Raw genomic sequence first — 23,173 nt, 5'->3', positions numbered from 1 at the left:
CTCTTGTAAAATGGTCTGTCATTGAGATCATTCAACAATCCACAACATTTAGTTGTTCCTGTTTGGCGGAAATGTTACTTCATAGTAAGCTAGGTTGTTGCTGATATCTCAAGCATTCATTTTAAAATATAACATAAGGTCAAGAGTTGGTGAGGGATTTTATTTAACTGTTATGTGGAGTAGTCAGAATCTTATCTATAGCAAACAGCAGTTAGGATGGTCCTAGTTTATAAAAATGACTGAGAGTAAACCTAACAGCTAGCCAAACTGAGGACATTCCAACGTGGGCTTTAGCCCTTCAAAGTACCCCAAGTTAAAAAAAAAAAAAAACTCAAAGCAGTTAAAACAAAGTTTAAAATTGAACACTCCATTATATGAGATGCTCTACAAATCCTAGCTACCCCGTCATTAAAGGTTTATGCTTTTACCTCATTGTATTGTTGCTGTGTGGTTGAAATATGGAGACACAAGGACCATAATGTAGCTAGATTCTAAAATACCAGCTAAACAGCAAATGGTTAGTTAGCTTGTTGCTAATACCCCTAGTATATTTTAAATTATTGTTTTAGGGTGAAGGAATAGTTGGGGATTTTTTTTAAGCTGCGGTTCTGTGGAGCAGTTATGAGCAGTGTGTATATTATCTATAGTAGACAGCAGTCAGAATGATCCAAGGCTCTTGCATCTTATACTGCTCTATATTTACTCTCACTCACTTAAAACTGTGCACTTATATTTATATTATATTGTAGATATGTTTGTACTGTTTAATTTGTACTGTATTGCACCGACTACGCCAAAACAAATTCCTTGTATGTCCAAAAACGTACTTGGCAATAAAGCTTTTCTGATTCTGATTCTGATTCTGATTCTGATTACTAAGCATCAGGCCAACAGCTAGTCAAACTGTGGTCCTGGACATATTTTCGCCTTATAAATGAACTGAAGTCCCAAAAACATCTAAGCGGTTTAAATGAATGCTGCATTCTACATTTTTACACAGCATGGCCTTCCATCCCAGACTCTGTCTTCTGTTTGCAGAGAAGACAGGGTTTGCAGTTCTTTGCAATATTTTCTGTGTAAAACACATGCTGCAAATAAAAGCATGATGACTGTACATAATCCTCAAACTTACTTTTATCCAAAGGAAATTGGTGTAAAAATCCAAACTACACTGTTGGCATGAAGTGGTATGACATTTTGGGGGTTTATGTTGCTTGAAATTGCTGTAATTTAGACAGGAAAAGGCCAAACATGGATGATTTATCTTATTAGCTGGATTCCTTCATAGGCAGTTCTCTATAAAATGCATCTGAAAACAAGGAATTTGCACACTTCCGCACAGCTCATCCAATGTGGGTTAACGTGGTGAACTCCCGATGTAAATTCCTCTCAGTCTTCTAACTGTGGTGTTCTGAACATCTGTTGTAGTGCAGATAGGTAGATACTGATCACTAGTAAACCTCATTCAGCAAGGGGATCAAACTAATAATTTAACTAAAGTGTTTTTGTACTCATAAAGTAAATAAGGTAGATCATTATATTAAACCTCTTAAATTGCGTCTTAAAAAAGCAAAGTCTTTAAAATAAAATAAAAATCCCACCTTAAATAAAAAAAATGCATCTCCACAGTTCAAACAAAAAGTGGGAGATTTATATATATCATTTTATATAACATATCTTATCTTTTTATCAGAAAATCCCTGTATTTTCCGCATGCACACGGCCCTTCCTGCATTTAAACAAGAATATAATTAGCAGTATCTGCTGTCTGCAAGATAATTGCATTGTATAATGGAACATACCCACTAATCTCCTGCCTGGTGACTGACTGCCCAGCAGTGAATGTGCCAGAGTCAGCAGGATGGTTGTCTTTGACTGTGATGAGGAGGCATTCGGGCCTGCAGCACCTCTCCATATTGTTCTCTATCAGTGGCACAACAAAAGTGGGCTCTGCTGCAAAATGCAGCCAGGAGCAGCACATATCTGCAGACAGTTGGGGCAGGTCAAAGGGGTGGTGCTGTGCAAGCTGCTCGGTCACGCAAATGTTTTTTGTTTTATTTTTGGCCCCATTTTGCTTGGATTTGTGTGAAAAATGAGCAGCAACAACGAAGCCTGCCGGACTGACGTCCTGAAGGCTGCAGCCTCACAGGTGAGCTGGTGGCTGTAATAAAACATCACTTACAAAGGGAAGTTGTGTGAGGTTTAAATGATTTTTCCAAACTGCTGCAGCCACTTGACTCTCAGAGTGAGAAAACCAGATCCAGACATGAACAAGAGGAAAAACTGATCCTAGCTGCATGGCAAAGCATGGTGAGAGAAACATTACATAATAAAACAAACATAGAGCTTTCAATCAGTTTATTTAATTATGGATCTAGGAAGAACATGAAAGTTGAAAAGGTCCGTGGGAGTGTAACACGATGTGCTCTGTTGTGTTTCTATGAATCAAACATGTAGTGTGTGAATTAAATGTGTTTTTGTCATATTAATGTCTCTCTCTGTGATTGTTTTCCAGCTTTCTTGTGACTGAGTCAAGTAGAGCCTCTTCTTATTTAACTGTTAGTAATCGAACAATTCCACTTCTCCCTTTATGGCCACTAAATGTTCTGGTAACTTTTACTAGATCCTGTTTTATTTTTTTCACCTACTCTCTTTTGTCTTTATTTGGTCCTGCCATATACTTTTGCTACAAATACAGGACTTTTGTTTTCCCTCAGTGTTTTGTAGTTTATTACACAACTAGCTTAGTTATAGAGCTGATAAGGCTCCAAGCCAGGGCTTACATATGGACAAAAAAGATGGTGTATGCTGTAGGAAATTAGAAGCAAGACTTTTGACATTTGTGTTTGCTCTTTCGGTAAAAAAAAAAATAATAATAATAAATTATAAAAACTGGAACACAAAAGTTTTGGTATTTGTTGTTTGCATCTTCTTCAGCAGCACAGCCTGTCTAAGAAGGACTCTCCAACTCCAGGTCTTCCTCAGTCTTTCCTGGCCAAGCAGAGGCGCTCCACCCAGGCCAGGAGGGCCCGCTCCAACCTTCATGAGCAGAGTGGGTCTCTGTATTAGAGAAGACGGAGTGGATGCTTGTTTTGGGTTGGCTGTTATCTCCCCCTGCTGGTGACTTTAGGTACAGGTAGTCCCATCAAACCAAAGAGAAAGCTGTTAAACTGCCTGTAGCTACTTGTGTCTGCATCCGTCTTTAATAATATACAGAACATAGTCACATGTCAAAATCTTTTTCAGATGTATGCTTGCAGCTCCTAAAAAATAAAAAAATAAAATAAACAATAACAGGATCATCATTTGGGATTTTTAACTAAAACATTGTATGTATCAATTATAATCAGTAATTGCTTAAATTACATCAACATAAAATAGGAAAAGGATATCAAACACAAATTATTGAATTGATAAATATGTTTTTTTAATCATAAGCAAAAAAGTAAGACGTAATCTTTGAGCTACACAAATATTCAGTGACGTTTAGAAGTATTTACTCTCCTTGAGGTTTTTCAGTTATTCACATTATAACCACAAACATCAATGTATATTATTGGTATTTTATGTGACCGACCAACACACTCGAACATTACTTACATAGCCCTTCTGTCAACAATGGCTTTGTGTTAGTTTTCCTGTTGACAGATACTCCTACCTGATTCCCTGCAGCTCCTCCAGAGTTATCATAGGCATCTTTGTTGCATGCTCTCCTTCCCAGACCTGTCTATGCTAGGTGGACAGCTATGTTTTGGCACGCAGCTTGGAATATAGTTTTATAACCTAGATCTGCGTTAAGGTTCTCCACACCTTCCTCCCTGGCCTGTCTGCTGTGCTCCTTGGTCTTCATGAGGCTGTTTGTTCACTAATGTTCTCTAACAAACCTCTGAGGCTTTCACAGAACATCTGGATTTATACGGAGACCAAACTAAACACAGGTGGGATTAATGAGGGCTTTCTTTGTGACATCAGAGTAAAGAGTGCAGAATATTTGTTTTTATTTGTCAAATTTCAAATCCATTTTCCATACCCGCTTCTTTCATTGAGGGTCACTGGGGAGCTGGTGCCTATCTCCAGGAGTCTACAGGCAAGAGGAGGGGCACACCCCATACAGGTCATCAGTGCATCTCAGGACAACACAGAGATACAAAGGACAAACAACCATTCACACCTAAGGGCAATTTAGAGAGACCAACAATGTTTTTGGACTGTGGGAGGAAGCCAGAGTACCCAGAGAGAACCCAAAAATGCATGGAGAGATCATGCATACTCTATGCAGAAAGACCCCAGGCTAGGAGTTGAACTGAAGACCTTTGTGCTACAAGGCAACAGTGCTACCAACTGCGCAACCATGCAGCCCTAAACGTTCAAATCCATTTTACTTTTTTACGTCCATTTGCAGTGAACGTGCACAAATTAAACTTGGTTTTGTCTGTTGCATACAAACTGCAAACCCATGGATTTTACAAAATGTCAGGGCGTTGTTTTAAAGTTACTGGTCCACAAATATCTACTGGTCACTGCTAACAAAGATTAAAGTTTTTTTTTTATAAATTAGAACTAGTCTTAGGGGAAAATCATGGAATCTATTACGTTGTATATTTGATTTATTTCACTTACAACTACGTGGTCCTACAGGAGCAATCAGGAGTAAAAATAAATCCCACTTCAGTGATTTGTTTTGTGGGTTCATGTAACCAATGGTTTGTGGGAACATCACAGCTTGTTTGTTGACTTCAGGACCCTGTAAACTCTGACCCCATGCTCACACTGCGGAAACGCTGAGGCTCGATATAAGATGGCACGGTGAGGAGGGACATTTTGTTCCCAGTGGATGGTGGTTTGGGAATGCTGAGCATAGCCGTGGGATGGCTGATTGCTGGCTGGGAGCTGCAGTGCTCCAGACTGGATTGGGCTGTCTGGGGAAACAGGAAAGCAGAAAGTTGGTGGGACATGACAGGCATGGCGGAGGCAGGTAGAGTAGATATCTCTCTGCAGGACTGAGTTGGAGGAGAAGGCAATGACACCGGAGCTCTGGAAGTCTCCTCTGGCTCTGCTTTAGCTCCTTCTTCATCCCTCTGAATCCCTTTAACCTCACTGGCTGAGAAGTTTCCTCCTCGACTTTCCTGCTCCTCCCCAAACTGAACATCCACCAGAGGCGTCCTGGTACTCCTCTCCTCCCTGAAGCTACACACGGTGCTCTGGTTGTCCTGGCCCAGCCCAGATGGCAGCGACCCTCCTTTACCAATTTGACAACTTCTCTCCTCATCGTCCTCCTCGTCATTGCTGGTGCATCGGTCAGTGCTCGGTGAATGGTACAGCCTCTGAAGCTGAGCCGAGGTTCGGCGAAGAGCTCCTCCCATGAAGATAGTTGGAGACGGGGCCGCATTGAGGAGGCGGTTAAAGAGAGCCATGTTGGGGTGGCGAGTGCCGGATTCCTCCAGATTCTCAGCAATGTCCTCCAATGGTTGGAAGTGCATCTCCTCCTTTGGGATCCTGCCAAGAGTGATCAGGATTATAACTATTTTGTGCTCTTAAAAACTGTTTGTTATATTTGTGGACTATGGTGATTTTCAAGCCTAAAAGGAGAAAATGTCCTCTGTTTTAAAACACTAAGTAAGAAGGGTTCTCACTCAGGCCCCAATGCCCCAAGAGGACACAGAGCAGAAAGGGTGAGAGCAACTCACGCCATGTCAAAGGTGGACCCCTGAAAGGAGGGTTTACGGAGGACAAAAAGTGTAGCTGCCGTGTAGGGTGGTCGGGGATTGGAGTCATTCCAGTAACGGTCTCGCTCCATCATCGGCAGATCTCCGTACATCTCATCCACGGCCATCATGGACACCTACACACAAAATGTAAGACAGAACCTAAAGCAAAAAAAAAAAACATAACTCAAAGTCCAAAAAGCCTAAAACAATTAATGATACACCTCAGAGTCACAATATACAACTACATACAGTGCCTTGCCAAATTATGCACACCCCATTTTTCAAATCTATGACATTACAACCACAAAGTTCGATGTGTTTTATAAAGATTTGATGTGATAGACCAACATAAAACTAGTGTGACATTGTAAAGTGAAAAGTTACATGGTTTTCAATATTTGAAGATAATATCTGAAAAGTGTGGTGTATATTTCTATTCAGTCCCCTTGACTTTCATAATCCTAAATTAAGTCCAGTGTATCCAATAACATAAGAGAAGTCACCTAATACAGTCCACCTGGTGTGGATTATAATGTCAGTAAGATTGTCTACCTAAACTGACATGCCGGGGCAAGGTGATCTTTAATCAGAGAAAAAGCCAAGAGGCCCACGGTTATTAGGTACAGGGGTTGGACAATGAAACTGAAACACCTGGATTTAGACCACAATAATTTATTAGTATGATGTAGGGCCTCCTTTTGCGGCCAATACAGCGTCAATTCATCTTGGGAATGACATATACAAGTCCTGCACAGTGGTCAGAGGGATTTTAAGCCATTCTTCTTGCAGGATAGTGGCCAGGTCACTACGTGATACTGGTGGAGGAAAACGTTTCCTGACTCGCTCCTCCAAAACACCCCAAAGTGGCTCAATCATATTTAGATCTGGTGACTGTGCAGGCCATGGGAGATGTTCAACTTCACTTTCATGTTCATCAAACCAATCTTTCACCAGTCTTGCTGTGTGTATTGGTGCATTGTCATCCTGATACATGGCACCGCCTTCAGGATACAATGTTTGAACCATTGGATGCACATGGTCCTCAAGAATGGTTCGGTAGTCCTTGGCAGTGACGCGCCCATCTAGCACACGTATTGGGCCAAGGGAATGCCATGATATGGCAATTCAAACCATCACTGATCCACCCCCATGCTTCACTCTGGGCATGCAACAGTCTGGGTGGTACGCTTCTTTGGGGCTTCTCCACACCGTAACTCTCCCGGATGTGGGGAAAACAGTAAAGGTGGACTCATCAGAGAACAATACATGTTTCACATTGTCCACAGCCCAAGATTTGCGTGTGATGCCATCAGCTCAGTTGTTGCTAAGCTACAGAAACAAAACCCCATTGCTTTTGTGGCAATTTCTGGTGATTTTAACCATGCTTCACTCTCTGCTACACCTCCAATGTTTCAACAATTTGTCAGCTGCTCTACCAGAGAAAACAAAACATTGGATTTGTTTTATGTAAATGTCAAGGACTCATACATCTCTACAGCAAGACCTCCTCTAGGCAAATCAGTTCACAATCTTGTTTTTCTTTGCTCGAAATATAAGCCCCTTGTTCAGAGGCAACCTGTAATAAAGAGGACTGTGAGAAAATGGTCACAGGAAGCTGAAGAAGCTCTGCAAGGTTGCTTTGAGGCTACAGACTGGGACGCACTGTGCCAGCCACATGGAGAGGACATCAATGCCTTGACTGAGTGTGTAACCGACTATATAAACTTCTGTGTGGATAACATCATCCCCACCAGAACCGTGAGAGGCTTCCCCAATAACAAACCTTGGATCACCAGTGACCTGAAGGACATGCTTAACAAGAAAAAAAGAGCCTTCAGAGAGGGAGACAGAGAATTATTGAGGATCATACAGAAGCAATTTAAAGTCAAGATAAGAGACAGCAAGGAGGTGTACAAGAAGAAGCTGGAGAGCAAGCTCCAGCAAAACAATATCAGAGATGTGTGGTCATGGATGAAGAAGATCACAGGCTTCAAGCAGAAGGATGATCAGACCGATGGAGGTCTGGACAGAGCCAATGAACTGAACGTATTCTTCAATAGGTTCAGTTCAGAAACAAGCTTCGCATCCTCCTCTCCTGCTCACAGCCAAACAGACATTCCACCTTCCTTTGACCCACAGGACCCACAGCTGTCCAGTAACACCTCAAATGTTTTATCTTCTACCTCAGCCCTAGACCCTTCTGCTTCTACATGTTTGCCTTCAACCATATCAGAAGATGCTGATACTTCCTTTGCTTCCCCCTTCCACCTGTGTGTTTCAAGAAGTCAGGTGAAGAGACAACTGGAGAGACTGAATAGGAATAAGGCTGCAGGTCTAGATGGTGTCAGCCTTAGAGTCCTGAAGGCCTGTGCAGAGCAGCTCTGTGGGATTCTGCAGCACCTCTTCAACCTTAGCCTGGCCCAGAAGAAGGTTCCGGTGTTGTGGAAGACCTCCTGTCTTGTTCCGGTACCAAAGAAAACTCACCCATCAGTCCTCAATGACTATAGACCTGTTGCCCTGACATCTCACATCATGAAGAGAGACTCCTGTTGGCCCATCTGAGTAAGCAAACAGTAAACCATCAGGACCCCCTTCAGTTTGCTTATTGCTGTGGAGTTGGAGTTGAAGATGCCATCATACACCTGCTTCAACAAACCCACTGTCATCTGGACAAAACCAGTAGCACTGTGAGGATCATGTTCTTTGATTTCTCCAGAACATTTAACACAATCCAGCCTGATTTGCTTTGTCAGAAGACTCCAGAAGACTCAGGTGGAGGCCTCAACAATCTCCTGGATCAAAGACTACCTGACAAACAGACCACAGTTTGTGAGACTGAAGGGTTGTGAGTCTAACCAGGCAGTCAGCAGCAGAGGAGCACCACAGGGGACTGTACTCTCACCATTCCTTTTCACTCTGTACACCTCAGACTTCCAGTACAAGACAGACTCCTGTCATCTGCAGAAATACTCGGATGATTCTGCAGTCGTGGGGTGGATCAGAGATGGACAAGAAGCTGAGTACAGGAAGGTGGTGGACCGCTTTGTGGCATGGTGTGGAAACAATCATCTCATTTTGAACGTGACTAAAACAAAGGAGATGATTGTAGATTTTAAGAGAAACAGGAATAAGTCAAACACTATTTCTATCATGGGAGAAGAAGTGGAGGTGGTGGAGGAGTATAAATACCTCGGTGTTCACCTGGACAACAGACTAGAGTGGAGATGCAACTGTGAAGCCATCTACAAGAAGGGACAGAGCAGACTGGACTTCTTGAGGAAGCTTAGGTCCTTTGGTGTTTGCAGCAAGATGCAGCATATCTTCTATAAGTCTGTTGTGGAAAGTGTGATCTCTTCTACCATGATCTGCTGGGGAAGCAGCATCAGAGCCAGGGACTTAAAAAAGCTTAACAAGTTGATAAAGAAAGCTGGCTCTGTTCTGGGAACTCCTCTGGAACCTCTGGAGATCATTGTGGAAAGACGGATTCTTCATAAAATGAAGAACATTATGGAGAACCCTGAGCATCCTCTTCATGAGACTGACCTACAACAACAGAGTGTCTTCAGTCAGAGGCTTCTTCAGATCTGCTGTAAGACGGAGCGCTACAGGAGATCCTTCCTGCCCACAGCCATCAGCATCTACAACGGCTCTTTGAGGAAACCCTCATAATATGAGCTATAACAACATTTAATTTCCCTTTGAGATTAATAAAGTATTTTTGAATTGAATTGAATTGAGGGCTGCACGGTGGTGCAGTTGGTAGCACTGTTGCCTTGCAGCAAGAAGGTCCTGGGTTCGATTCCCGACTGGGGGTCTTTCTGCATGGAGTTTGCATGTTCTCCCCGTGCATGCGTGGGTTCTCACCGGGTACTCTGGCTTCCTCCCACAGTCCAAAGACATGCCTGTTAGGTTAATTGGTCACTATAAATTGCCCTTAGGTGTATGAATGAGTGTGTGCATGGTTGTTTGTGTGTTGCCCTGTGATGAACTGGTAACTCGTCCAGGGTGTACCCTGCCTCTTGCCCATATACTGCTGGAGATAGGCACCAGCTCCCCCACGACCCACTATGGAATAAGCGGTAGAAAATGACTGACTGAATTGAATTGAATTACCCTGGATACCGTGGCTCTTGATACATCACAAAGACTTGCTGTCTTGGTCACAGATGCACCAGCAAGACGTGCACCAACAATTTGTCCTCTTTTGAACTCTGGTATATCACCCATAATGTTGTGTGCATTTCAATATTTTGAGCAAAACTGTGCTCTTACCCTGCTAATTGAACCTTCACAATCTGCTCTTACTGGTGCAATGTGCAATCAATGAAGACTGGGTACCAGGCTGGTCCAATTTAGCCATGAAACCTCCCACACTAAAATGACAGGTGTTTCAGTTTCATTGTCCAACCCCTGTAGCTGTCAACAGGATAACTATTAGCTGTGAACTCTACAAATATGGCCTTTATGGAAGAGTGGCAACCTGGAAAGCCATTGTTAAAGAAATTCATAAGAAGTCACAAACATCTAGAGGTCACAGCGGAAGAAGCTGCACTGGTCATATCAGACAGGACAACAAACCTAAACATACGACAAGCTTGTGCATGTGTTGGAATGGCCCAGTCAAAGTACAGACCTAAATTCAATTGAGTCTTTTACCTAAAATCTCAATAAATAGTGAGAAAATGTGAAAAAGATAAAAGGTGTAAATAGTTTTGTAAAGCACTGTATAAATTACTCGCCTAAAATCCTCATACAGAAAACTAATAATCAAAAGATCAAGCCTTTAAAAAACCTGGAAGTTTCTGTCGATCAGCCAGTTGGTCTCAAAATCATCATCATCTTCTCCAAAAGGGTTGATCAGCTGCTCTGCAACCTTCAGGAGTAACATCGAAAGATTGAACGTCTCAACTTTCGGCTGACATCAGAACAGAGCAAACATCAAGGCAGACTCATACGGACCTTAAGCCACCCTGCATAAAAGAAGAACTGCAGCAGTGTGAAGATGGGCACGTAGAGATCCAGGTCATGACCCGGGTAACCCTGACTGGGGTCCAGGAACTGACGGCCAATCAGACATACCAAGAAGAAACTGTACACTGCCAAAGTCACCACCTGAGAGACAAACAGATGAATCTAATCAACATTAATGCAAAGGTTTTAGTTACAATTTCTCCACTCTTCACACTTGCTGTAGATTTGGATAATTTTTATGTCATTTTGTAAACATTCATTATCATAAAATTAATTTATTTTTATTAATTATTTCCCTTGTTTGTAAGAGGAATTATGAATCATTAAAATAAATGCATTTTACATTTTGTTTTTGTTCGCCTTGTTTTAATTTCTGCAGGGCTCCTTCTGTTTGTTTTTTTAGAGGCGACCTCCAGTGGCCGCTGGTGGTAACTCTAGTTAGAGGGAAGAAGTTGCACATTTAGTGAAAAAAACTTGTTTTGTGAGTTTTAACTTACGAAAGTTATTGAAGTTTTTGTTACGCTACTAAAATTACAACATACATATTTTATTGAATTTTTGATATTTGTTTTTCTTTTTATTAATAAAAGTAACAAAACGTCAAATGATGCTTGTGTTTTCATAAGTAACATCAGCAACATTTAATTGTTTAGTTTTCCCAAACATTATGTACTCATTCTGGTGAGCTAACTGATTAAAACTTGTAGATAAACAACTTTGCAAAACTATTCATACCAAGTAGTGAATCATTCTGAAGTGAAAAGGTTTGTTAGAGAATATTAGTGAACAAACAGTATCATGAAGACCAAGGATCACAGCAGACAGATCAGTGATAAAGTTATTGGGACGTTTAAAGCAAAGTTAGCTTATAAACAAATATCTCAAGCTTGGAACATTTCACAGAGCTCAGTTCAATCCATCATCTCAAAACAGAAAGAGTATGAAACAATTGCAAAACCACAGAGAAATGGACAAGCACCTAAACTAAAAGGCCGGGCAAGGAGAGCATTAATCAAAGAAGCAGCCAGGGCAACTGTGGTAATTCTGGCAGAGCTGCAGAGATCCACAGCTCAAGTGGGAGAATCTCTTGACACAACAGCTGAGAGTTATGCACTCTACAAATTTGGCCGTCATGGTAGAGTGGCCCAGAAGAAAGCCATCATTGAAAGAAAGCCATAAGAAATTAAATTTTAAGTTGCCACAAGCCAGGTTGGGACACATCAAACATGTTGAAGAAGGTGATCTAGTCAGATGACACCAAAACGGAACTTTTTTATCTGCATGCAAAACGATGAAAGATTCACTGCACCAATACCCACCATAAAACATGGTGGTGGGAGCCGTATGCCGGCAGGATGCATTAGAGTACATTTATGGTTTAGAATGGCCCAGTCAAAGTCCAGACCTAAACCCAATTGAGAATCTGTGGCAAGACTTGAAATTTGATCTCTCCAGATGGTCTTCATCCAATCTGACTGAGCTTTAGCTATATTGCAAAGAAGAATGAACAAATTCAGTCTTTGTCTTGGTCTTTAAAAAAAATACCTTATAAAAGCTTTTTATTTGTAATATGATAAAAGGAGAAAAAGGATCAAGAGTCATGACTTGTGTAAGACACTGAAACTGTCAGAAAATCCCCATGGAAATACTTAGCGTGCGCCGAAACCCAAAATCTGTGAATGATCTTACCTGAGTGTACACGAGGGGCACACTGATCATGTCGTAATGAAACAGCATACTGCACTTCCCTCTGAAACCATTCAGTTCCTGCCCACACACAGACAGACACCAGCTGTCTTACTACAATCAAAAGCTCAATTCAAAAGAAAACAAAACTCTGCCGGTCAACAGCATTAGCCGGCCTGTATGAACGTTTCCAGATGTACTGGCTGGGCTGCACCTGCAGGAGAAGCTTGAGTGTGTGATCATCTTTGATTCTCCCCTCACAGCGAGCCACAGCAGCCAGATTGGTGAACCAAACGCATGGGATCCAGTATTTGTTGTAAGGAGAATGGAGACCTTCAAACTTCTTTCGCTCCTCTCTTGTCATAAATCCTGCACAGAAAACAACAGAGGGGTCATTGGCTTGTATCCCTTGTTCCATCCGGTAATGTTACCGCTGTTTTATCCTTGAATGACAGAAAGATTTTTAGAGCTACAAGTACAAAGATAGCATGTACACTAGAAAACAAGAGTGGTTGACAAATGAATTAGAGTCCAACTGGATGTACTTGTGACGCTGGCAGCTAATATCCTTATTTATTTGTTTAGGAATAACTTTAAAAACAATCTTTTTTTGGTTAGGATTAAAAAAGCAAAAGGCAAAAAGATGCATCTTTTGTTTCAAAAGAATAACAGCAGATGAAAGTACACACAGTAGAAGAGCTGATGAGAGTAAGATGTGTTGGCTTTACTGTTCACATATTTCTATCTGTTTAAGCCTTTTTTAACCTAAAATGTAAAACCTCTAAAATTAATTAATTATTACTGGTGGTAAACTATTTCAAAACTGGTGCCCATTAAATGAGAGAGATGGCTGTGCAAACAATGTTTTGCTTCTTGCTAAATTATAGCCTGTTTCCAGGTCTCCTTGTTGCAACTCCTTCCTATGTCAGTTTTAAAATTAACTACTTCCGTGACTAGGCCATTGAAACATATAAATGTCAGCTTTATAGAAGAAAGATGCATAAAATTGTCAAAATTTTAAATATCATATTTGGATTTTACAGTACCACTTGATTGGCTTCTGAGCTTGTTTAACAAAAACATTCCAGGCTTTAAATATGACTGGTTAGCCCAGACAGTTACGCAAATATTTATTAGTAATAGTATATTATCAGATAAAATCAATTAAGATTAGTTTTCAAATTTTTAGACATGTTCCTAATGTAAGCTTCAAATTAAAGCAGAGTCCAATACAACATCCAGAGAGTTGAACTCATCTACTCATCTGTTTCAGTTTTATGAATTAACACAGAAAAATGTGTGACTTTGCGTCTATAATAAAACACACTGAGACAGTTTTGGTGCAATTCATAGACAGGTAATGATTCTTAAGCCACTGTGAAACTTCCACCATTTCCTTGATCAACACCTCTGCATCCTGCTGTGGAGGTTTTGTAGCTGTGTATATGACAACATCATCTGTATACAATTGGTAAAGAACATCCTTAGAGCGCATTTCATTATTATACAAGCAGAAGAGTGGTGGTCCTAAAATGTATCCTTGTGGTACACCTGTACATCTTACACCATGAACTCTTAACACATTGTTCTCCAACTTGTGTCCAGATGACAGAACCAAACCTATGTACTGATGGTGTGGAGAAAACAGTATTACCCCTTTTCTATTTGCATCTAATCTATTTGGGTCGGGTCGGGTCACTTTTGGCACCTTTTGATTCATTTTCCATAACAATTGATTACTATGAAGGCGGGAGCAATAAATGATGTGATTTAGAGAAGCAAAGAACACAACAACAGCCGAAACTGTTGCTCAGTTTATGGCTGCTGTCAGACTCAGAATGAAAGAAGAGAGCCAGAGAAGGCTTTGAGCAGCAAGACCCGAAGCGCTGTGAATAAGTTCAGGAGAGAGAGTGAAGCCATGCGGTATCAAATGAAAGGATTCAAACTAGAGGACAAGTGAGGATAAGCTAATGCTACCTAATGCTAGCTTGCTATAATAGTGCTCATATACACTATAGGCCCAGCATAAATCGATTTAGCAGTTGAAGATATTAGTTATTGAAATATACAGTGACTACTGACGCCGCCCCTGCCCAATAAGTGACCGACAGTCTTCTGACATTGTGTCTTCAGTGCGACTTGGAACGGTTGGAACCACAAGCAAGCAGGTACTAAAAAGCAAAAAAACCAGGTCAAGCAGTAGCAAACCGCTCTGAGTTGGTACTGGTGAAAAAGGGGCGTATCTGTGTTAAAACCAAAAGCAATAATGAAAGTAGAGAAGATGTCAACCATGCATTGGCCAGTACTAGTTACTATAGAGACAGAACGCGGGCTGGTGGACAAACATTGATGGCCAAAAAGTTGCACTGTTTCCTTGTCAACTGCCCCCGCTGCCTGGGAATCAAGAGATGTGATGAATGATGCTTCTCTCCCAAGTGATGTTGATCTCTTTTTCATTTACAAGACTACTTCATCAAAACTCTCTGGACAAGAGAAGCGTAATTTTGTACTTCTTAAATACTGGTCCTTCTCAAAATATTAGCATATTGTGATAAAGTTCATTATTTTCCATAATGTCATGATGAAAATTTAACATTCATATATTTTAGATTCATTGCACACTAACTGAAATATTTCAGGTCTCTTATTGTCTTAATACGGATGATTTTGGCATACAGCTCATGAAAACCCAAAATTCCTATCTCACAAAATTAGCATATTTCATCCGACCAATAAAAGAAGTGTTTTTAATACAAAAAACGTCAACCTTCAAATAATCATGGACAGTTATGCACTCAATACTTGGTCGGGAATCCTTTTGCAGAAATGACTGCTTCATTGCGGCGTGGCATGGAGGCAATCAGTCTGTGGCACTGCTGAGGTCTTATGGAGGCCCAGGATGCTTCGATAGCGGCCTTTAGCTCATCCAGAGTGTTGGGACTTGAGTCTCTCAATGTTCTCTTCACAATATCCCACAGATTCTCTATGGGGTTCAGGTCAGGAGAGTTGGCAGGCCAATTGAGCACAGTGATACCATGGTCAGTAAACCATTTACTAGTGGTTTTGGCACTGTGAGCAGGTGCCAGGTCGTGCTGAAAAATGAAATCTTCATCTCCATAAAGCTTTTCAGCAGATGGAAGCATGAAGTGCTCCAAAATCTCCTGATAGCTAGCTGCATTGACCCTGCCCTTGATAAAACACAGTGGACCAACACCAGCAGCTGACACGGCACCCTAGACCATCACTGACTGTGGGTACTTGACACTGGACTTCTGGCATTTTGGCATTTCCTTCTCCCCAGTCTTCCTCCAGACTCTCGCACCTTGATTTCCGAATGACATGCAGAATTTGCTTTCATCCGAAAAAAGTACTTTGGACCACTGAGCAACCGTCCAGTGCTGCTTCTCTGTAGCCCAGGTCAGGCGCTTCTGCCGCTGTTTCTGGTTTAAAAGTGGCTTGACCTGGGGAATGCGGCACCTGTAGCCCATTTCCTGCACACGCCTGTGCACGGTGGCTCTGGATGTTTCTACTCCAGACTCAGTCCACTGCTTCCGCAGGTCCCCCAAGGTCTGGAATCGGCCCTTCTCCACAATCTTCCTCAGGGTCCGGTCACCTCTTCTCGTTGTGCAGCGTTTTCTGCCACACTTTTTCCTTCCCACAGACTTCCCACTGAGGTGCCTTGATACAGCACTCTGGGAACAGCCTATTCGTTCAGAAATTTCTTTCTGTGTCTTACCCTCTTGCTTGAGGGTGTCAATAGTGGCCTTCTGGACAGCAGTCAGGTCGGCAGTCTTACCCATGATTGGGGATTTGAGTGATGAACCAGGCTGGGAGTTTTAAAGGCCTCAGGAATATTTTGCAGGTGTTTAGAGTTAACTTGTTGATTCAGATGATTAGGTTCATAGCTCGTTTAGAGACCCTTTTAATGATATGCTAATTTTGTGAGATAGGAATTTTGGGTTTTCATGAGCTGTATGCCAAAATCATCCGTATTAAGACAATAAAAGACCTGAAATATTTCAGTTAGTGTGCAATGAATCTAAAATATATGAATGTTAAATTTTCATCATGACATTATGGAAAATAATGAACTTTATCACAATATGCTAATATTTTGAGAAGGACCTGTATATAAAATGACTTGTTTTATAATCAGGAAAATCTCATTAGGTGTTTGACCTTGTGATGTTGGGCTCATGGGTTTAGTGAATGGAGAAGCAAATACCACACAATCCTAATGTTTTAGTGTGAGACTCCACTGACCACTTTCTGATAGTCTGATAAAAATGTCTAAACTACTTGGTGTTAACATTAAAAACCAGGAGAGCAATAAGTAAATATTTGAGATATGTCCTGACTAACAGACCCTGCCGTTCCTGTCAGCCCACTCTCACCAGCCTCCACCACGTGATCCACGGTGGGGAATCGTTTGAAGACGGCGGTGCTGACAGAGCGGAGGATGAGCAGCGCCGAGAGGCTGGCGTAGCGCATCATGGTTCGTCTCAACAAGCGCCCTCGCTCATCATTCCCCTGGAGACCCCCAGACAGGACGCACATGAGTCTGTCAGGCAGCGGGATGCTGGTGTACTGATTCCACCAGCGATTCACCACCAGGGTCACATAGAAACCTGCAAACAGCAGCACAGCTACAGATGTTTATTACTGTAGGGATGTTATAAACCCATAGAGAGATTTTAAACAGTACTTTTATTTATTGCCAGGCTTCTGATTACCGTACACAAGTGTTTCCAGAAAATTACATTACGCGATACATGGACGACAGAAAGCAAGTATTAATGAATCCTATTTAAAGTTGAAAGCAGATATTTTCACTCACTTCGTTTTCTCTCACTGTCTGACATTAAATCATACTAAATGTTTGTTCTTTTGTGTTTGCTAAATGCCGGAATAATCAGAGCGGGAATTATGTTTGTTTTCAGGAGAAATGTGTGTATCATCCCCAAAACACAAGCAAAAAAACCTTGTAAAGATGATGACTAAAACAGGCAATTACAGTGCCTTGCGGAAGTACTCGGCCCCCTTCAACTGGTCGACCACTTGCCACATTTCAGGCTTCAAACATAAAGATATAAAATTCTAATATTTTGTGAAGAATCAACAACAAATGGGACACAATCGTGAAGTGAAATGAAATTTATTGGATGTGTCAAACGTTTTTAACAAATAAAACACTGAAAAGTGGGGCGTTCAATATTATTCGGCCACTTTACTTTCAGTGCAGCAAACTCAGTCCAGAAGTTCAGTGAGGATCTCTGAATGATCCAATGTTGTCCCAAATGACTGATGATGATAAATAGAATCCACCTGTGTGTAATCAAGTCTCCGTATAAATGCACCTGCTCTGTGATAGTCTCAGGGTTCTGTTCAAAGCTCAGAGAGCATCATGAAGACCAAGGAACACACCAGGCAGGTCCGAGATACTGTTGTGGAGACGTTTAAAGCCGGATTTGGATACAAAAAGATTTCCCAAGCTTTAAACATCCCAAGGAGCACTGTGCAAGCAACCATATTGAAATGGAAGGAGTATCACACCACTGCAAATCTACCAAGACCCAGCCGTCCCTCTAAACTTTCATCTCGAACAAGGAGAAGACTGATCAGAGATGCAGCCAAGAGGCCCATGATCACTCTGGATGAACTGCAGAGATCTACAGCTGAGGTGGGAGAGTCTGTCCATAGGACAACAATCAGTCGTACACTGAACAAATCTGGCCTTTATGGAAGAGTGGCAAGAAGAAAGCCATTTCTCAAAGATATCCATAAAAAGTCTTGTTTAAAGTTTGCCACAAGCCACCTGGGAGACACACCAAACATGTGGAAGAAGGTGCTCTGGTCAGATGAAACCAAAATTGAACTGTTTGACCACAATGAAAAACGATATGTTTGGTGTAAAAGCAACACTGCTCATCACCCTGAACACACCATCCCCACTGTCAAACATGGTGGTGGCAGCATCATGGTTTGGGCCTGCTTTTCATCAGCAGGGACAGAGAAGATGGTCAAAATTGATGGGAAGATGGATGGGGCCAAATACAGGACCATTCTGGAAGAAAACCTGTTGGAGTCTGCAAGAGACCTGAGACTGGGACAGAGATTTATCTTCCAACAAGACAATGATCCAAAACATAAAGCCAAATCTACAATGGAATGGTTCACAAATAAACATATCCAGGTGTTGGAATGGCCAAGTCAAAGTCCAGACTTGAATCCAATCAAGAATCTGTGGAAAGAGCTGAAGACTGCTGTTCACGAACGCTCTCCATCCAACTTCACTGAGCTCGAGCTGTTTTGCAAGGAAGAATGGGCAAGAATTTCAGTCTCTCGATGTGCAAAACTGATAGAGACAAACCCCAAGCGACCTGCAGCTGTAATTGCAGCAAAGGGTGGCGCAACAAATTATTAACGCAAGGGGGCCGAATAATATTGCACGCCCCACTTTTCAGTTTTTTATTTGTTACAAAAGTTTGACACATTCAATAAATTTCATTCCACTTCACGATTGTGTCCCACTTGTTGTTGATTCTTCACAAAAAATATTAATTTTATATCTTTATGTTTGAAGCCTGAAATGTGGCAAGAGGTTGACCACTTCAAGGGGGCCGAGTACTTTCGCAAAGCACTGTAATAGAAGGCATGAATGTCATTTATCAACATTGAAATTTGTCTTGTCCTGACATGGGCTGAAAGGCCACTCAGAGAGGAAGAAGCCATTACTTCAAAAGCAACATATGATTAAATAGATTACAGTGTGCCATCAGGTACAAAGACCTTAATTTTTTTAGACATTTCCTGTGGTCTGACGATACTAAAACGTAAAAGTATTTGGCCCAAATGGTCATTGTTACATTTAGGAGAAATTGGAAAGGTTTGCAAGCCTGAGAACACCATTTCAACAGTGCAGTACGGGGGTGGTAGTATCATGCTGTGTGGAGTTTTTCTGCAGGAGAGACTGGTGCATTACTTATGTAGTCCGTTTATGCCTAATGCATCAACAGTTATTCATTCATTATTCATAGTTACTTTATATAACGGTGAAATAGGAAAACAAGTCACACAGATTCATTTTTCACTATCTACACCCTTTTATGAATGTTTTAAGTGACACTGATTAATGAAGTCAGTGTACCTTGATTAATAGTAAATGGAAAACTTTAGCACATCATTGTACATCTGTATCTCACAAGTTCTGTATTTATTAGGTTTTACTTAATTATAAAAATTAATGACCTTGACATTCCCACCATCACCAATCAGCTCTATATCCATAAGATAAAAGGTCATCAGCTCCTCATAGTTCTAGGTCTTGTGTCGTGTTGCTAGAGCCACACTTAAAGGTAACCCCAAGTCTGAAAAGAAACAAATGATTATAAAAGCTTACCCAGTACAAAGGACATGGGGATGAGACTGGCATAGTGGTTGCAGTAAATTGCCAGCTTTTCAAAATACCTCTTCTGGTCATCATAGAGGAAAAATCTGAAAGGGTAAAATAATCCAGAGTGTATTATGTAAAGCATCATGGAGATGATGACTATATACAGTTGCAGTCAGAGGTACACATTACTTCATCATGGGCAAGACCATCACATTAATGTGGGGCTTTAAATGATTTCTTTCACTGTTCAGTTTTCGTTATGGAACATAAAACTTCAATGGATTAGTTGCACACGTTTGAATTTACAGGGATAGAAAATTATGCATTCCATCCACACAACTTTTTGGTTAAATATCTATTCACGCACTTTCTGTGGCCCCCATCAAGCTTCTGGAATAATTCATGCTGGAAATTTGACCACTCCTTTTGTCAAAATGGTTTGTTTTTCTTAGCGCAGACCTGGCTTTGAGGAACATGTTAGCCCGCTTTTTCCACTACAGAACCAGTTTTGGTTTGATAATCCTGTGAGGTATTCCTGATGGATCCTGTTTGAACACCAAACTGTGTAAACGTTTCACCCATCTCACTGTTGACTGGAGGTAAAGTTGAACTTGGTGGGCGTGGTTCTCCAGCTTCTATAATTCCATCCACTTTGTCCAATAAATAATTTCATTTACAGAATATCAGACCAATAGCATAATGCAACTTTCACAGTGTTTGGCAGTGAGTACAGTGTTCTTTGGTTTGAAAGCTTCAGCTTGACTCCTCAAAAAAGTTTTCATCCTATTGCAGCCAAAACACTCAATATGCGTCTTGTCTCATTATAAAACGTGTCTCCGCCAACTGAATGTTTCCGTCAAGATTAAAGGTATACATTTTGGAACAAAGGTTTCCTTCTGGGTTGGTACCCTCTCATTTCATGGTGAAGTAAAAACCGCCTCACTGGACAGTGACACTGGCGTTGTAGCATGTAACAAGCTCGAGCGCCGGGGCTTCTTGCTTTGTGTCTGCAATCCTTTAATCTGAGGGTCACTGTTTTGCTCTTTTTCTTGATCTTGGCAATGTGGCGACACATCTGGAAACCGTTGTACTCATGCTGAGCTGTTTGAACTTTTAGTTTGGGGACCTGGATTGGTTTAGAAACAGCTCCAGAAGACTAATGTGTAAATCTAGAGTTCTCCTCGTTAGACCTTCACTGAGCTTCTTGGATTTTTCCATTGCCATGAGATTTGGTTAATCCAGTGAGTGCTGTCACACAAAACCTTTTTATGATGTCATAGAAAAAACACCGGCCACGTTCATTGATGAGCTCCAACATGAAGTTAACTGGCTGTGTCCAGATAAAAGATATTCTCAAAGCTTCAGCAGCACTTCTTATATTTAAGTGAATATTTTAACCTGCAGGCATTATTCTGATCAAAGAAAATCTACAATAAATCTAAATGTGGCCAGTAGATTGTTGGTTTAAACATTACTGAAGAATGCCTCAAATAAATCATTAGAAGCCAGAAATTTAGTATGACATTCACTCCCTTGTTGTGTATGTAAACGTATGACCGCAGCACTTTACGGCTCACCTGTAAGTGATGCTGATGGCTGTATACATAGCAAAGAAAGCCAGGAACTCTTTGTAAAGCACCTTGTAGATGCTGCCTTTCCAGGCCAAGAGCAGTTTGGAAAAGCCACAGAATCGGGCATTTGCGACTCTGGCGGTGTAGGTGACCGTCATTAGTAGCCGAGGGCTCCCAGGTTTCCACAGAGAAAGTGCTGTGAGGGGAAAATGTCAAGTTTTTAATTGAACCAGTTTTACCTGTCTCAGCACGGTTCCAATTTGGGAAAAAGTATGATTTCAGTATTTTCCAGGTCTGGAATAGTATAGACAAAGACAACTGAAGTATGGAGAAATATTTGCATGCCAGACTTTATCCCCTGTCCCCTTGTCTAAGTGTTGTGTCCTTCTTTCCTCCCTTGTGTTCCTTGTTACATTCCTTCCTTCCCGTCCTTCCTTCTTTACTCCTACCCTACCTCGCCTCCTTCCTTGTTACCTTCCCTTCTTCTTCTTCCCTTGCGTCGTAGTTCCATCCTTCCTGCATCGTCTCCTTCCGTTAGCTCCCTTCCTTCATTATGGCCTCATACCTTCTTCCATACCCAAACATACCCTTTCGTTGCTCCCCGTCCTTTCTTGTGTTTTTCCTTTCTTACCACCCCCCTCCCCTCCTCTCTTTCTCATAGCCGATTTAGTCATATCTGCTATAAACTGAACTTCAGCATTTTATAATATAATCAAAATGCAATCGGGACTCTGGAAAGCTAGATCACCTCAAACTTCTTCAGATGAAAAAGACTAAATGCACCATTCTACCTTTCAGGGGCGCTTCCTCCAGCTGATGTCCTCAGCGCATCTCCATGCGTGATTGGCACCTCTCTCTTTAGGAGCCAACCGCCCTGATATCCTCTAACGTCGGCTGCTTTTACCCTCTTCGGCTGCATGCTAATAATCCTCGGTGGTGTCGGGTGGTCAGTGCGCCCCGGGGTGAAATCCCCTCCAAAAAAACAAAGAGGAGGAGGCGGCGGCTCGTTAGTGCGGCCCCCGACCGGGAGAGTGATGCTCGGTGATGGACCACAAGCGACAGGCCGCAGCGTTGGGGCCGGAGGAGCGCACAGGCCCGAGCAGTCCAAGCAGGGTTTTATAAGACAGCAGCAAGCGGACCATGCAAACATTCCTGCTCATTAAAATTAGAACAAGCAAATTCCTGGTTGGTTATGAAAATAGTTTGTTGCAGCTTAAAACAAATCCGCGTTTCCTGGTATATTTCTGCCCCACCAGTTATACAGGTCCTTCTCAAAATATTAGCATATTGTGATAAAGTTCATTATTTTCCATAATGTCATGATGAAAATTTAACATTCATATATTTTAGATTCATTGCACACTAACTGAAATATTTCAAGTCTTTTATTGTCTTAATACGGATGATTTTGGCATACAGCTCATGAAAACCCAAAATTCCTATCTCACAAAATTAGCATATTTCATCCGACCAATAAAAGAAAAGTGTTTTTAATACAAAAAACGTTAACCTTCAAATAATCATGTACAGTTATGCACTCAATACTTGGTCGGGAATCCTTTGGCAGAAATGACTGCTTCAATGCGGCGTGGCATGGAGGCAATCAGCCTGTGGCACTGCTGAGGTCTTATGGAGGCCCAGGATGCTTCGATAGCGGCCTTTAGCTCATCCAGAGTGTTGGGTCTTGAGTCTCTCAACGTTCTCTTCACAATATCCCACAGATTCTCTATGGGGTTCAGGTCAGGAGAGTTGGCAGGCCAATTGAGCACAGTGATACCATGGTCAGTAAACCATTTACCAGTGGTTTTGGCACTGTGAGCAGGTGCCAGGTCGTGCTGAAAAAT

The 23,173-nt window shown here is 41.6% G+C and overlaps 2 protein-coding genes across 4 annotated transcripts; one reads left to right on the top strand and one right to left on the bottom strand.

Annotated features, from left to right (window-relative positions):
- Nucleotides 1–1,954: 1,954 nt before the first annotated feature.
- On the top strand, nt 1,955–3,288 carry LOC124868749 (protein Hook homolog 2-like). Of its 3 annotated transcripts, none has more exons than XM_047366287.1 (3): nt 1,955–2,149; nt 2,230–2,310; nt 2,975–3,288. In XM_047366287.1, exons 1-3 carry the CDS (start codon nt 2,093–2,095, stop codon nt 3,122–3,124), a joined length of 288 nt encoding a protein of 95 aa, XP_047222243.1. In that variant the 5' UTR covers nt 1,955–2,092; the 3' UTR covers nt 3,125–3,288. The 3 variants fall into 3 exon arrangements, with proteins under 3 accessions (XP_047222243.1, XP_047222245.1, XP_047222244.1); XM_047366289.1 differs by having other exon boundaries at nt 2,941–3,288; XM_047366288.1 differs by having other exon boundaries at nt 2,938–3,288.
- A 1,306-nt stretch (nt 3,289–4,594) lies between these two features.
- Nucleotides 4,595–22,478, bottom strand: best2 (bestrophin 2). Its single transcript, XM_047366285.1, has 10 exons — nt 22,121–22,478; nt 21,336–21,525; nt 19,765–19,859; nt 16,760–16,993; nt 12,580–12,734; nt 12,369–12,446; nt 10,668–10,820; nt 10,501–10,581; nt 5,688–5,842; nt 4,595–5,496 (listed from the first exon to the last, which is right to left on the bottom strand). Exons 2-10 carry the CDS (start codon nt 21,485–21,487, stop codon nt 4,737–4,739), a joined length of 1,863 nt encoding a protein of 620 aa, XP_047222241.1. The 5' UTR covers nt 21,488–21,525; nt 22,121–22,478; the 3' UTR covers nt 4,595–4,736.
- Between the last annotated feature and the right edge of the window lie 695 nt (nt 22,479–23,173).

The sequence above is a fragment of the Girardinichthys multiradiatus genome, chromosome 5 (assembly GCF_021462225.1).
Source record: "Girardinichthys multiradiatus isolate DD_20200921_A chromosome 5, DD_fGirMul_XY1, whole genome shotgun sequence".
NCBI classification, from domain to species: Eukaryota; Metazoa; Chordata; class Actinopteri; order Cyprinodontiformes; family Goodeidae; genus Girardinichthys; species Girardinichthys multiradiatus.
Note: the sequence above shows the minus strand (reverse complement) of the source record. Positions and strands in the feature narration are given on the sequence as shown.

Excerpts from the sequence above, each read along its gene's own strand:
- LOC124868749 (XM_047366287.1), top strand. The coding sequence starts at position 2,093 with ATGAGCAGCAACAACGAAGCCTGCCGGACTGACGTCCTGAAGGCTGCA. Across the intron at positions 2,150-2,229 it reads TGAAGGCTGCAGCCTCACAG|CCACTTGACTCTCAGAGTGA; the intron begins GTGAGCTGGTGG and ends AAACTGCTGCAG. Across the intron at positions 2,311-2,974 it reads TAGCTGCATGGCAAAGCATG|GTCTTCCTCAGTCTTTCCTG; the intron begins GTGAGAGAAACA and ends CTCCAACTCCAG.
- best2 (XM_047366285.1), bottom strand. The coding sequence starts at position 21,487 with ATGACGGTCACCTACACCGCCAGAGTCGCAAATGCCCGATTCTGTGGC. Across the intron at positions 19,860-21,335 it reads GCCATCAGCATCACTTACAG|ATTTTTCCTCTATGATGACC; the intron begins GTGAGCCGTAAA and ends TTACCCTTTCAG. Across the intron at positions 16,994-19,764 it reads CCCCATGTCCTTTGTACTGG|GTTTCTATGTGACCCTGGTG; the intron begins GTAAGCTTTTAT and ends TGCTGTTTGCAG.